The 12164-nt window shown below is 35.2% G+C and overlaps 1 protein-coding gene and 1 pseudogene across 7 annotated transcripts in view; one reads left to right on the top strand and one right to left on the bottom strand.

The window, feature by feature from the left end:
• Positions 1-12164, bottom strand: part of LOC309620687 (large ribosomal subunit protein uL16 pseudogene) — a 577085-nt pseudogene that overhangs the window by 41657 nt on the left and 523264 nt on the right. The window lies entirely within an intron of this gene.
• Positions 1-12164, top strand: part of ATRX (ATRX chromatin remodeler) — a 242920-nt gene that overhangs the window by 199020 nt on the left and 31736 nt on the right. For all 6 annotated transcript variants that reach the window (XM_082376914.1, XM_082376916.1, XM_082376915.1 and 3 more), the window contains 2 exons: positions 4185-4362; positions 6012-6206. In XM_082376914.1, coding sequence (XP_082233040.1) covers positions 4185-4362; positions 6012-6206 — 373 coding nt within the window. The remainder of the gene's footprint in view (positions 1-4184; positions 4363-6011; positions 6207-12164) is intronic.

The raw sequence follows: 12164 nt of genomic DNA, 5'->3' as shown, positions 1-12164 counted from the left end.
CACCCAAAAACAGCAGAATACACTTTCTTCTCAAGTGCGCATAGAACATTCTCCAGGATAGATCATATCTTGGGGCACAAATCTAGCCTTGGTAAATTTAAGAAAATTGAAATCGTATCAAGTGTCTTTTCCAACCACAATACTATGAGACTAGGTATCAATTATGGGAAAAAAACTGTAAAAAATACAAACGCCTGGAGGCTAAACAGTACACTACTAAATAACCAAGAGGTCACTGAAGAAATCAAAGAGGAAATCAGAAAATACCTAGAAACAAATGACAATGAAAACACAATGACCCAACACCTATGGGATGCAGCAAAAGCAGTTCTAAGAGGGAAGTTTATAGCAATACAATCCTACCTCAAGAAACAAGAAACATCTCAAATAAACAACCTAACCTTACACCTAAAGCAATTAGAGAAAGAAGAAGAAAAAAACCCCAAAGTTAGCAGAAGGAAAGAAAGCATAAAGATCAGATCAGAAATAAATGAAAAAGAAATGAAGGAAACGATAGCAAAGATCAATAAAACTAAAAGCTAGTTGTTTGAGAAGGGAAACAAATTGACAAACCATTAGCCAGACTCATCAAGAAAAGAAGGGAGAAGACTCAAATCAACAGAATTAGAAGTGAAAAGGAGAAGTCACAATGACACTGCAGAAATACAAAGGATCATGAGAGATTACTGCAAGGAACTATACGCCAGTAAAATGGACAACCTGGAAGAAACAGACAAATTCTTAGAAAAGCACAACCTTCCGAGACTGAACCAGGAAGAAATAGGAAATATAAACAGACCAATCACAAGCACTGAAATTGAGACTGTGATTAAAAATCTTCCAACAAAAAAAAGCCCAGGACCAGTTGGCTTCATGGGGGAATTCTCTCAAACATTTAGAGAAGAGCTAACACCTATCCTTTTCAAACTCTTCCAAAATATAGCACAGGGAAGAACAGTCCCAAACTCATTCTATGAGGCCACCATCACCCTGATACCAAAACCAGACGAAGATGTCACAAAAAAAGAAAACTACAGGCCAATATCACTAATGAACACAGATGCAAAAATCCTCAACAAAATACTAGCAAACAGAATCCAGCAGCACATTAAAAGGATCGTACACCATGATCAAGTGGGGTTTATCCCAGGAATGCAAAGATTCTTCAATATACACAAATCAATCATTGTGATACACCATATTAACAAATTGAAGGATAAAAACCATATGATCATCACAATACATGCAGAAAAAACTTTCTACAAAATTCAAAACCCATCTATGATAAAAACTCTCCAGAATGTAGGCATAGAGGGAACTTACCTCAACATAGTAAAGGCCATGTATGACAGACCCAGAACCAATATCGTTCTCAATGGTGAAAAACTGAAACCATTTCCACTAAGATCAGGAACAGGACAAGGTTGCACACTTTCACTACTGTTTTTCAGTATAGTTTTGGAAGCTTTAGCCACAGCGATCAGAGAAGAAAAAAAATAAAAGGAATCCAAATCGGAAAAGAAGAAGTAAAACTGTCAGTGTTTGCGGATGACATGATACTATATGTAGAGAATCCTAAAGATGCTACCAGAAAACTACTAGAGCTAATCAACGAATTTGGTAAAGTAGCAGGATACAAAATTAATGAACAGAAATCTCTCACATTCCTATACATTGATGATGAAAAATCTCAAAGTGAAATTAAGGAAACATTCTCATTTACCACTGCAAAAAAAAAGAATAAAATACCTAGGAATAAACCTACCTAAGGAGAAAAAAGACCTGTAGCAGAAAACTATAAGACACTGATGAAAGAAAGTAAAGACAATACAAACAGATGGAGAGATATACCATATTCTTGGATTGGAAGAATCAACATTGCGAAAATGACTATATATCCAAAGCAATCTACAGATTCAGTGCAATCCCTATCAGACTACCAATGGCATTTTTCACAGAACTAGAACAAAAAATTTCACAATTTGTATGGAAACACAAAACACACCGAATAGCCAAAGCAATCTTGAGAAAGAAACATGGAGCTGGAGGAATCAGGCTCCCTGACTTCAGACTGTACTACAAAGCTACAGTAATCACGACAGTATGGTACTGGCACAAAAACAGACATACATATCAGTGGAACAGGATAGAAAGCCCAGAGGTAAACCCACGCACATATGGTCACCTTATCTTTGATAAGGGAGGCCAGAATATACAATGGAGAAAAGACAGCCTCTTCAATAAGTGGTTTTGGGAAAACTGGACAGCTACATGTAAAAGAATGAAATTAGAACACTTCCTATCACCGTACACAAAAATTAAACTCACAGTGGATTAAAGAGCTAAATGTAAGGCCAGACACTATAAAACTCTTAGGGGAAAACATAGGCTGAACACTGTATGACATAAATCACAGCAAGATCCTTTTTGACCCACCTCCTAGAGACATGGAAATAAAAATGAAAATAAACAAATGGGACCTAATGAAACTTAAAATCTTTGCATAGCAAAGGAAACCATAAACAAGACAAAAAGTGAACCCTCAGAATTGGAGAAAATATTTTCAAATGAAGCAACTGACAAAGGACTAATCTCCAGAATTTACAAGCAGCTTAGGCAGCTCAATATCAAAAAAACAAACAAACCAATCCAAAAATGGGCTGAAGACCTAAATAGCCATTCCTCCAAAGAAGATATACAGATGACCAACAAACACATGAAAGGATGCTCAACATCACTAATCATTAGAGAAATTCAAATCAAAACTACAATGAGGTATCATCTCACACCGGTCAGAATGGCCATCATCAAAAAGTTTAGAAACAATAAATGCTGGAGAGGGTGTGGAGAAAAGGGAACACTCTTGCACTGTTGGTGGGAATGTAAATTGATACAGCCACTATGGAGAACAGTATGGAGGTTCCTTAAAAAACTAAAAATAGAACTACCATATGACCCAGCAATCCCACTACTGGGCATATACCCTGAGAAAACCATAATTCAAAAAGAGTCATGTACCACAATGTTCATTGCAGCGCTGTTTACAGTATCCAGGACATGGAAGCAACATAAGTGCCTATCGACAGATGAATGGATAAAGAACATGTGGCACATGTATATAATGGAATATTACTCAGCCATAAAAAGAAACAAAATAGAGTTATTTATAATGAGGTGGATTGATCTAGAGTCTGTCATACAGAGTGAAGTAAGTCAGAAAGAGAAAAACAAATACCGTATGCTAAGACATATGGAATCTAGAAAATGGTACTGATGAACTTAGTAACAGGGCAGGAATAAAGACGCAGATGTAGAGAATGGACTTGAGGACACGGGGAGGGGAAAGGGTAAGCTGAGACGAAGTGAGAGTGGCATTGACATATATACACTACCAAATGTAAAATAGATAGCTAGTGGGAAGCAGCTGTATAGCACCGGGAGATCACCTTGGTGCTTTGTGACCACCTAGAGGAGTGGGATAGGGAGGGTGGGAGGGAGACACAAGAGGGAGGGGATATGGAGATATATGTGTACGTTTAGCTGATTCACTTTGTTATACAGTAGCAACTAACACAACTTTGTAAAACAATTATATTCCAATAAAGATGTTAAAAAAACAAGAAATATAAATTCTTGTGTTCCAACGTAGCAGATAATCTATCAGTTTTTTTTTTTTCTTGAATACATTCTTCCTGGAGCCCTCTGTCTACTTGATCCTATTTTTCTTACCTAAGTACCTAGCATCTTTCTAACTTCTCTTCTTACATTTATTACATTATATTGTAATTGCATATCAGTCACTCAGCTCCTTGGGCAGTGCCCTTCATTTTGATGTAGTTAGTGCTCATAACAGTACTGAACACAATATATTTTTTTGAGTTGTATGTAAGTTTTCTACATTTACTGAGAAATCTATAAATACCTTGAATACATTTTAAACATGTGGTTTCCATATTTATCTTTATTCCTAAATCAGAGTATTTCGTTTTACCGCAGTAAGATTCTTCTTGTGCATGTAAATCATCAACCCGACTCCTTAGACATGTCTGTTTTTCAGTGAGTGAGTAATGAATTGTCTGAACTCTTGATTGTTCAAAAAACTGCCTTAGAATAAAAAAGTCATATAAATAAGATATCTGTGTAGCACTCATTACTAAACATTTATTTTGTATTTTCATTTTCAGAGGGCGATTGTTTATCATTTCGACCAAAGCAGGATCTCTTGGAATTAATCTGGTAGCTGCTAATCGAGTGATTATATTTGATGCTTCTTGGAATCCATCTTATGACATCCAGAGTATATTCAGAGTTTATCGCTTTGGACAAACTAAACCTGTGTATGTATATAGGTTCTTAGCTCAGGTAGGTTTATCATTTACATTCTCTTTTTAATATTGAAAGATTGGGTGAAACTGATCATATTTTTGGAGTTCAGGGCATATCTGCATTATAGAGAGGCAAACAAAGTTGAAAACATCATTCCTATTCATAAAGCAGCATAAGCCAATTTTGGCCCCTGATGATTTTCTGTTTTGTAGTTTGTCCAGGTCTCTAATGTCAACTTTCTCAGATTGAGATGGATTTGCCTGTGTATACAGATTTAGCATTTTCTTGCTAGTTCAAGAAAGTTAAACATTTATAATTCTCTTACTTAGCATAAGTAGAAAAGCCAATAACTAAATCTAATTTGCTTATAGATGTGAAGGTCAAGTGATCGTTGTTTTCACTGGTCACCAGATGTTCTCTTAGTTTGGAAGAGTGTAGGTAAATAGGAAGAAACAGGTAATGTATTATAATAACAAAGAATCATTACAAGGAATATTTAATATTTCTAGTCAAGACTATTCAACTAATTTCCTTCACGTATAAACTCAGGTATTAAAAAACAGAAGCTGAAATTTAAGGAAAATAAATGAAATCAAAGAATTAGATGCAGTTGAATGTAATACAGGTTCATAGAATCAAGTTACCCTTTTTTTTTAAGTTTATTTATTTATTGATTGATTTTTGGCTGCGTTGGGTCTTCATTGCGGTGCATGGGCTTTTTATTGCTGTAGCTTCTCTTGTTGTGGAGCCTGGGCTCTAGGTGCCTGGGCTTCAGCAGTTGCAGCACGTGGGCTCAGTAGTTGTGGCTCATGGGCTCTAGAGTGCAGGCTCAGTATTTGTGGCGCACAGGCTTAGTTGCTCCATGGCATGTGGGATCTTCCCGGACCAGGGCTCTAACCCATGTCCCCTGCATTGGCAGGCAGATTCTTAACCACTGCGCCACCAGGGAAGTCCCTCAAGTTGCCCTTTTAACTGGTACATCTTCTTTGGGAGCAGATGCTACCCTCTCTACCTGCCTCCAAATCTGGGCTTCTCAACCAGAGATTGGGTTTTATTGGTAGATCCTTGCTCATACATAAAAGTACATAATATAGTTGGAAAACTACACTGTAAACTCTTTCCTGTTATTTAGATTAAGAGTTCCTTTACATTCTAGTTCAGAATGCCATATTGAATATATAATAGATTGGCATTTTAGTTATTAATTTTTTGTCCTGAAGTTATGGAAAGTAAGACTTAAATTACATAAAGACAGTTTATAGTGATTGTTGAGAGCTTATTGTATTCCACTGGAAAGGAATTAAACTGTTCTCTTGCATTCTTACATCAGTAACCTCCTAAAATCTTATTTTATGTACTCTTTTATTCTGTTTACCTTGGTATCTGACTGCTCTCCTGCTTCCACCAAGTACAGAATTATTTAAAGCAACAGATGAATGCATATTGGTGAAAAAATTTAGAACGATTATCAGTAATATAGTTTTCTTTTCTGTCAATGTAAACTACTTTGAACATAAAAATCTCTCATGAATTAAACAGCATTGTACATAAAACTTGCTTCATGGCAGTATATTACTACGAAGTTCTGCTATTTTGTAGTAACCAATAACCTATATTTCTTCGTGATTAAGTTTCATGTTTACAAAATTTATTTATTTGTGTATTGTTCATTCTTTTTTACAAAGGGAACCATGGAAGATAAGATTTATGATCGGCAAGTAACTAAGCAGTCACTGTCTTTTCGAGTTGTTGATCAACAGCAAGTTGAACGTCATTTTACCATGAATGAGCTTACTGAACTTTATACCTTTGAGCCAGACTTGTTAGATGACCCTAATTCAGAAAAGAAGAAGAAAAGGGATACTCCCATGCTGCCAAAGGTAAAGATCTTTAAATTGTTAGCTTAAAAAAAAAAACTAACATGGACCAAGGAAATTTTATTCCTACTATGAAAGTTATTCATCTGACTAAGGCTATATTTCAGAATTTTTCAAAGAGAATAAAACTGTATTTAAATGAGAGGTCAATTCTCCACGTAACACCACAAAAGATAGTGTAATCTGAAACACATATTTTGTGCCAAATAAAAAATTCAGCCCTGCAGAAAAGGGTTTCTGAGTAGAAACCTTAAAGGAAATAGTATGGTTCTCTTTTAATAATCTCTAGTAGAGGGCATACATAATTTTAATAATTATATATGAGGTTTAATTGTCTCTTCCTTAACATTTTTTGTTGTCATATAGCAATTAAGAATCAGGAAATAAAAGTGTCTCCTACTTGATATTTTTCACTGTCATAAAGTAAGTAGGACTTCCACATTTCCAAGTGTGAAAAGTCCTCTCATTTTATAGATGGGGAAACTTAGGGTCAGAGGCATTCGATGACTTACCCAGTTTTTACCTAATAAGTGGCAGAGACAGGAATAGTATCTACAACTGTCTTCTGGTCCATTGTTCTTGGATAAGAAAACAGTATTTAATATTAATATAGAAATTTAATATGGTAGATATCATTTTGACCCTACTGAACATACGAGAAAACCGTATGTTCTCTGATCTAAATAAAGAGTTTATATATTTAAACCTATTCTAATTATCTAAAACGTCATTTTGGGGGGGATTATTGGGGGACGTGCTGTTCCTGTTGTCTTGGTTTCAAATTTAAGCACTTAATGTTCCATGTAGCTGTTAAGAGAATTGGGAAAGCAACTACTGGGTTACAGTGTCATTTTACCAAACTTCAGTCATTTGTAAAGAAAATTCAACAGTATCTTAGTTCTTCATATGGTTGGAACATTTAATTAAAACAAAAAGTAGGGCTTCCCTGATGGCGCAGTGGTTGGGGGTCTGCCTGCCAATGCAGGGGACGCGGGTTCGGGCCCTGGTCTGGGGGGATCCCGCATGCCGCAGAGCGGCTGGGCCCGTGAGCCACAGTTGCTGAGCCTGTGCGTCTGGAGCCTGTGCTCCGCAGGGGGGGAGGCCGCGATGGTGAGAGGCCTGCACGCCGCGGTGAGGAGTGGCCCCCGCTTGCCGCAGCTAGAGAGGGCCCTCGCACAGAGGCGAGGACCCAACACAGCCATAAATAAATAAAATTAAATTAAATTTTAAAAAAACCCACAAAACCTTAGGAGATTAATGTTACTGTTTAAAAAAAAAGTTAATATAAATAAATATATTTCTAACATTAATATAAATCAGTGATTTCTCCAGTTATTTTTCAATGTATATAAGTCAATTAAAGTAACATGAATATTTAGCATTTGGGAAAATTTTTTAAATGTCCTTTGTCTATATAAGCAAATATTTTGTTTTTGTAATCAATGAACTTTTCTTCCATTTAAAGTTTACTGATAGAGCATTTAGGAAAGAGTTTTTGTGACAGTCTCTATCAAATATCTTTGATAATGGCTTAGGGCCACATGAAGGTTAAAATCTATCGTTTTTATAATACTTTTTAAAAAAGAGTCATTTCAGTTTCCATGTTACGAAATACTAAATTGATAGTGATTTGGCTTCCTTTCTTAATTATATTATTATAGAATGTGAGTAGGGGTCTTGAATAGTCTTCAGATAATTTTCTGTGCACAAACAGATTTGTTTGTATATCTTTAAAAGCAGACAAACACAAATGGGCTTATACCATACATACTCTTTTACAACTTGCTCTTTTCACCTAGATGTTTCTTGAACATCTTTCCATATTGGTACATATATCTCTACTTAAAAAAAAAAAAAGCTGCATAGTGTATACTTGCCTTGTTTTATTTAACTCTTATATCCCTAACACCTTTCCTATCAGGTACTTAATTTTGTATGGCAAAGAGTATTCTATAAAGACTTGCACACATTTATGTTTATAATTTTAAAGATAGTTAAGTTTCCTTTTTCAAATTGAGACTGATTTTATATTTAATTAGCCTCTTTCCTAAAATTAAACTTAACTTTAAACTTCAATTTTCATGAGAAATAGCCCATGATTAGTAATATTTCTCATAGGAAGCTACCATTCCAAGTTGAAAAGAGATAGTTGCTTTGAAGTTATTTGTTATATGGTAAATTTCTGATTGTAGGAAATCTGTTTAATTTAATAAACATTTACTGATTATTTGCTGACTTTGAAGTGTATTGTGAAGGTGTATTAAGAAGAACAAGACATTGCCTAAGCTTTAAAGAAGATTTAAAAAATCCAGAAGTAAAGAAATGCTATTTAATTGTTACAGGATATCTGGAAAGAAACCATCTGTTTTATAACTTGGCACTCTGAGTTGTCAAAGGTGTCATGTGTTTTCATTTATAGACTTTACTTACTGTATTTTGTTTTTGGTGCTATGACCCTTTGCCCACGAAAAAAAGGAAAAGGAATATTGAATGCTACTTTAATGCAAAGTGCTTCAACTCTCCCACACCTCTTCCCAAGAGGAAAATAATAGTTAACTTACTGATTTCTTACTGGGTTTCATACTCTGTGCTAAATGATTAGTTCAGGTTATTTTCCTTAATCTAGCAGCAACTGAAAAGCTGATAGTGCTGTTCTCATTTTTGAGATGAGGAAATTAAGGCTTGGGGAGGTTTATGTAACGTATCCAAGCTTAATTAGTGGTAAAGCTGGCTTTCAAACCAAGTCTGCCCAACTCGAAAGCATGTCCTCTTAATCATTATACGTTATTGCCCCCAAATGGAGATTAGAAAGTTAATTCTAAGTACAAGAAACAAGGCAGAGGACTTGGGATTCCCAGAATTGTATATTTAGAATGCTTTATTTTATTTTAAATAAAGGTGGATTTTAAAATATAGAATGCTTTCACAGTTGGTACCATTGGGTGATGTAACTATTGTTAAGATTGTGTAATATAACCAGTTTAGCTCACGGCTTGTGAAGTTGTAAATTCCTCTAATTTATAGAAAGCTTTAAAGTTTACAAAGGCCTTTCTCATGTATACTCATTATCTCAGGAAATTGAAACTTAGAGAGTTTGTGATTACCCAAGGGTACATGGCCAGTAAGTGTTAGAGCTAGAACTTGAACACAGTAGTTTTCAAATTGTATTCCAAAGAGCCTCAGGAGATTTGCAGAGGTGCTCTGGGGCTACCATGTGGCTAAGCAAGTAGGGGAAGGCCAGATGGGCAGCACTCCAAGCTCTGCATCCCATTTCGATCAGAGTCCCTCTCCTTTTATCGATTTTATGTATTGGGCTGCAACATAATATTTTATTTAAAAAGAGGACTTTTTTAGTTTTAAAAAAGCTTTTAAAAAGTTTTAAAAACACTGTACCATATAATGATGGCTTACTATCATAGTAACTAAGAATTGTTTAGGATCTAACAGGAAATACAATAGGATGTATATGAGATTTACCTGAAGGAGATGATAGTCCACTTGGAGAGAAAAAAGTAACATTCTTAAAAACAAAAGAATGAAGTGCTGAAGTGACTGGTACTGAATGTATTCGCTATAGCATATGGTTAAAAATGGAGGGGGGTGCATTCAGGTACAGTTTTAATGGAAAAAATCAGACTGGCCCATAAGTGATGGTTAGTATTTAATTGGATTAGGTAAGAATAAGGTGTGAATGTAGGATGAAACAGTTTGGGTGAAAGGAAAGGTAAGAATTTATGTACCAGACTCAAGGTATGATGAAGAAATCGGCCAGATGACGAGTTGAAATTGGATAGGTAAAGGTAGAGCCAGCTTTTGGAGAGACATTAAAGGTAAATGGAGGCATTTGGATGTAAAATAGTATTCACTGTAAGTTCATGAATGGGGCTCTTTTATGATGAATGTGGGCTTTTGGAAAATTAGTGTGGCATTAAAATGCAGGATGAGGACATATAATAGGGTGATGATTGTGGAGTGAAACAGACATTTCAAGGAAATAAATGATGGAACTCAATCACTGATGATAGACTATACCTTTTGGTAAGCAGTGAAAAACCTTTAACCTAAATAATGAAGCTTATTTATTTATTAATTGGTTAAAAACTTTGCAGGTACCTGTGATGTGCCAATTATTGTGCTGGTTAGTAAGGATACCCTGATAAATAAGACTAGGTTCCTGCTCCCAAGGAGCCTACAGTCTAAATAAGCATACCGTAACAATAAAAATTATGGGTCCTGTAATAGAAATCTGTACAGGCACCCTGTACAGGAAGGAATATTCAGTTCTTTCTTGGAAAATTTGGGGATGGGGAGCTGGCATTAGGAGGACTTGAACTGATGTTGAAAATAGACGTGGTAGCTCTTTTCATTGCTATGAGGGCAAAAGATGAAGACCCTTCAAGGGGAGGAGCAGAAAAAAAGAAACACGTGCATAAAACAGCATTGCAAGTTTTAGGAACCTCAGGTAGTTAAAAATAAATAATGGAGTGTAAGGAGATAGTGGTGTAGAGTATAAGGGTGGGCATGGGAAGAGGCGAGAGAAAGACTGGAAAGGTAGATGGGAATCAGATCGTAGAAGTTAGAGAGTTTGGACATTGTGTTACAGGCTGTAGGATCTATTTAATGATTTTAAACAAAAGACCAACATCAAATTTTCATTTTAGAAAAATCACTTTTGGTGTCAGTGTGCAGGATGGATTGGAGAAAAGAAAATGGATAAGATACTTGTTAGTATGCTATTAAAATGATCCGCATGAGAGAGGTAATGCAGGCCTGAAGTAAGATGGTAGCAATGGGGATAGAGAAGTACCAGGCATGATGTAGGTACTCAGTAAATGTTAATTTTGTTCCCTGGGCTTGTATTTAGAATTTCATTTAACTTTGCCCAATAGTATTTGATTTTCATTTCCTTTAATGGGATTTTGAAAATTAGTTCTCTCTGAAATGGGTACAAGTAGGTGTTTTTTATATTTGCAGTGAAGGATTTCTTGGTGTTTGAACCTGCTCTTATTTAAAGACATTTCAAAGTTGGTTCCTACTATGTTATAGTACAATTGCAAACACCTGCCCTTTTATACATATTTTTTAAGATGAAAGGCTGCTAAAAATGGTACATTTTCACTTCCCCCTTAACTTGCTATTGTCTAAATAATGATTAAGTTGCATGCCTTTTTGAGTTAACTTTTCTTTGTCCTTTGAAAAAGTGTTCATTTTCAACTTACTTGATATGTGATTATTATCTCTTTCTGCCTCATCACTTCCTCTTAAAGTCATTATTATATAACTCCTCTTCCGTATTTCTGTTCTTGTTTACTTTCTTTTACTTCTTCACTTTCTAATTAGATTTACTATCTCAGTTTATTAACCACTTGACTTTTTCTTGTCTTTTTATCTCTGAAGTTCTTTAAAGGCAAGAACTGTATTTGCTCCTTTTCTTTCATCCATAGTGAATAAAGCAGTGTTAACACTTTTATATGGCCTTTTTAGTCACCTTTATAGTGATATTTAACTGTATTTTTATTGTTCCATATTGATCCATATATCATTGAAAATCGGTGTTAGAATTTGACTTACTTTTGCAAGCAGTAAAATTGAAATGAAGCAGGTATGTAAAAGGAAGAGAATTGGAGCTTTAATTCATGTCTTCAGTTCTATATTCAATCAGCTATCTTAGCTCTATTCATCACCCCACCCCATGAATTATATTCTGTTATATCCCCTCATTGGTTTCTTGCTGTTGTTCGTGCTGTTGCTTTTTCCTTTTTGAAATATAATGGTCCTGTAGTTCTGTGGAACCATATTTTAAAATATATTGATTTTAGGGTCTCCTGTATCATGTCTACCAAGTGTCTATGCATTTCTTCAGATGTTCAGGGTAATAATGTTCCTCAGACATTTTGAAACTTCAACATGACCTAAACTGATAAATACTTTAACACAAGTTTCTAGTGATAAAGATTTGTT

Source organism: Balaenoptera borealis (genome assembly GCF_965194805.1).
Source record: "Balaenoptera borealis genome assembly, chromosome: X".
NCBI lineage: Eukaryota > Metazoa > Chordata > Mammalia > Artiodactyla > Balaenopteridae > Balaenoptera > Balaenoptera borealis.
This window is presented reverse-complemented; position numbering and strand designations above follow the sequence as displayed.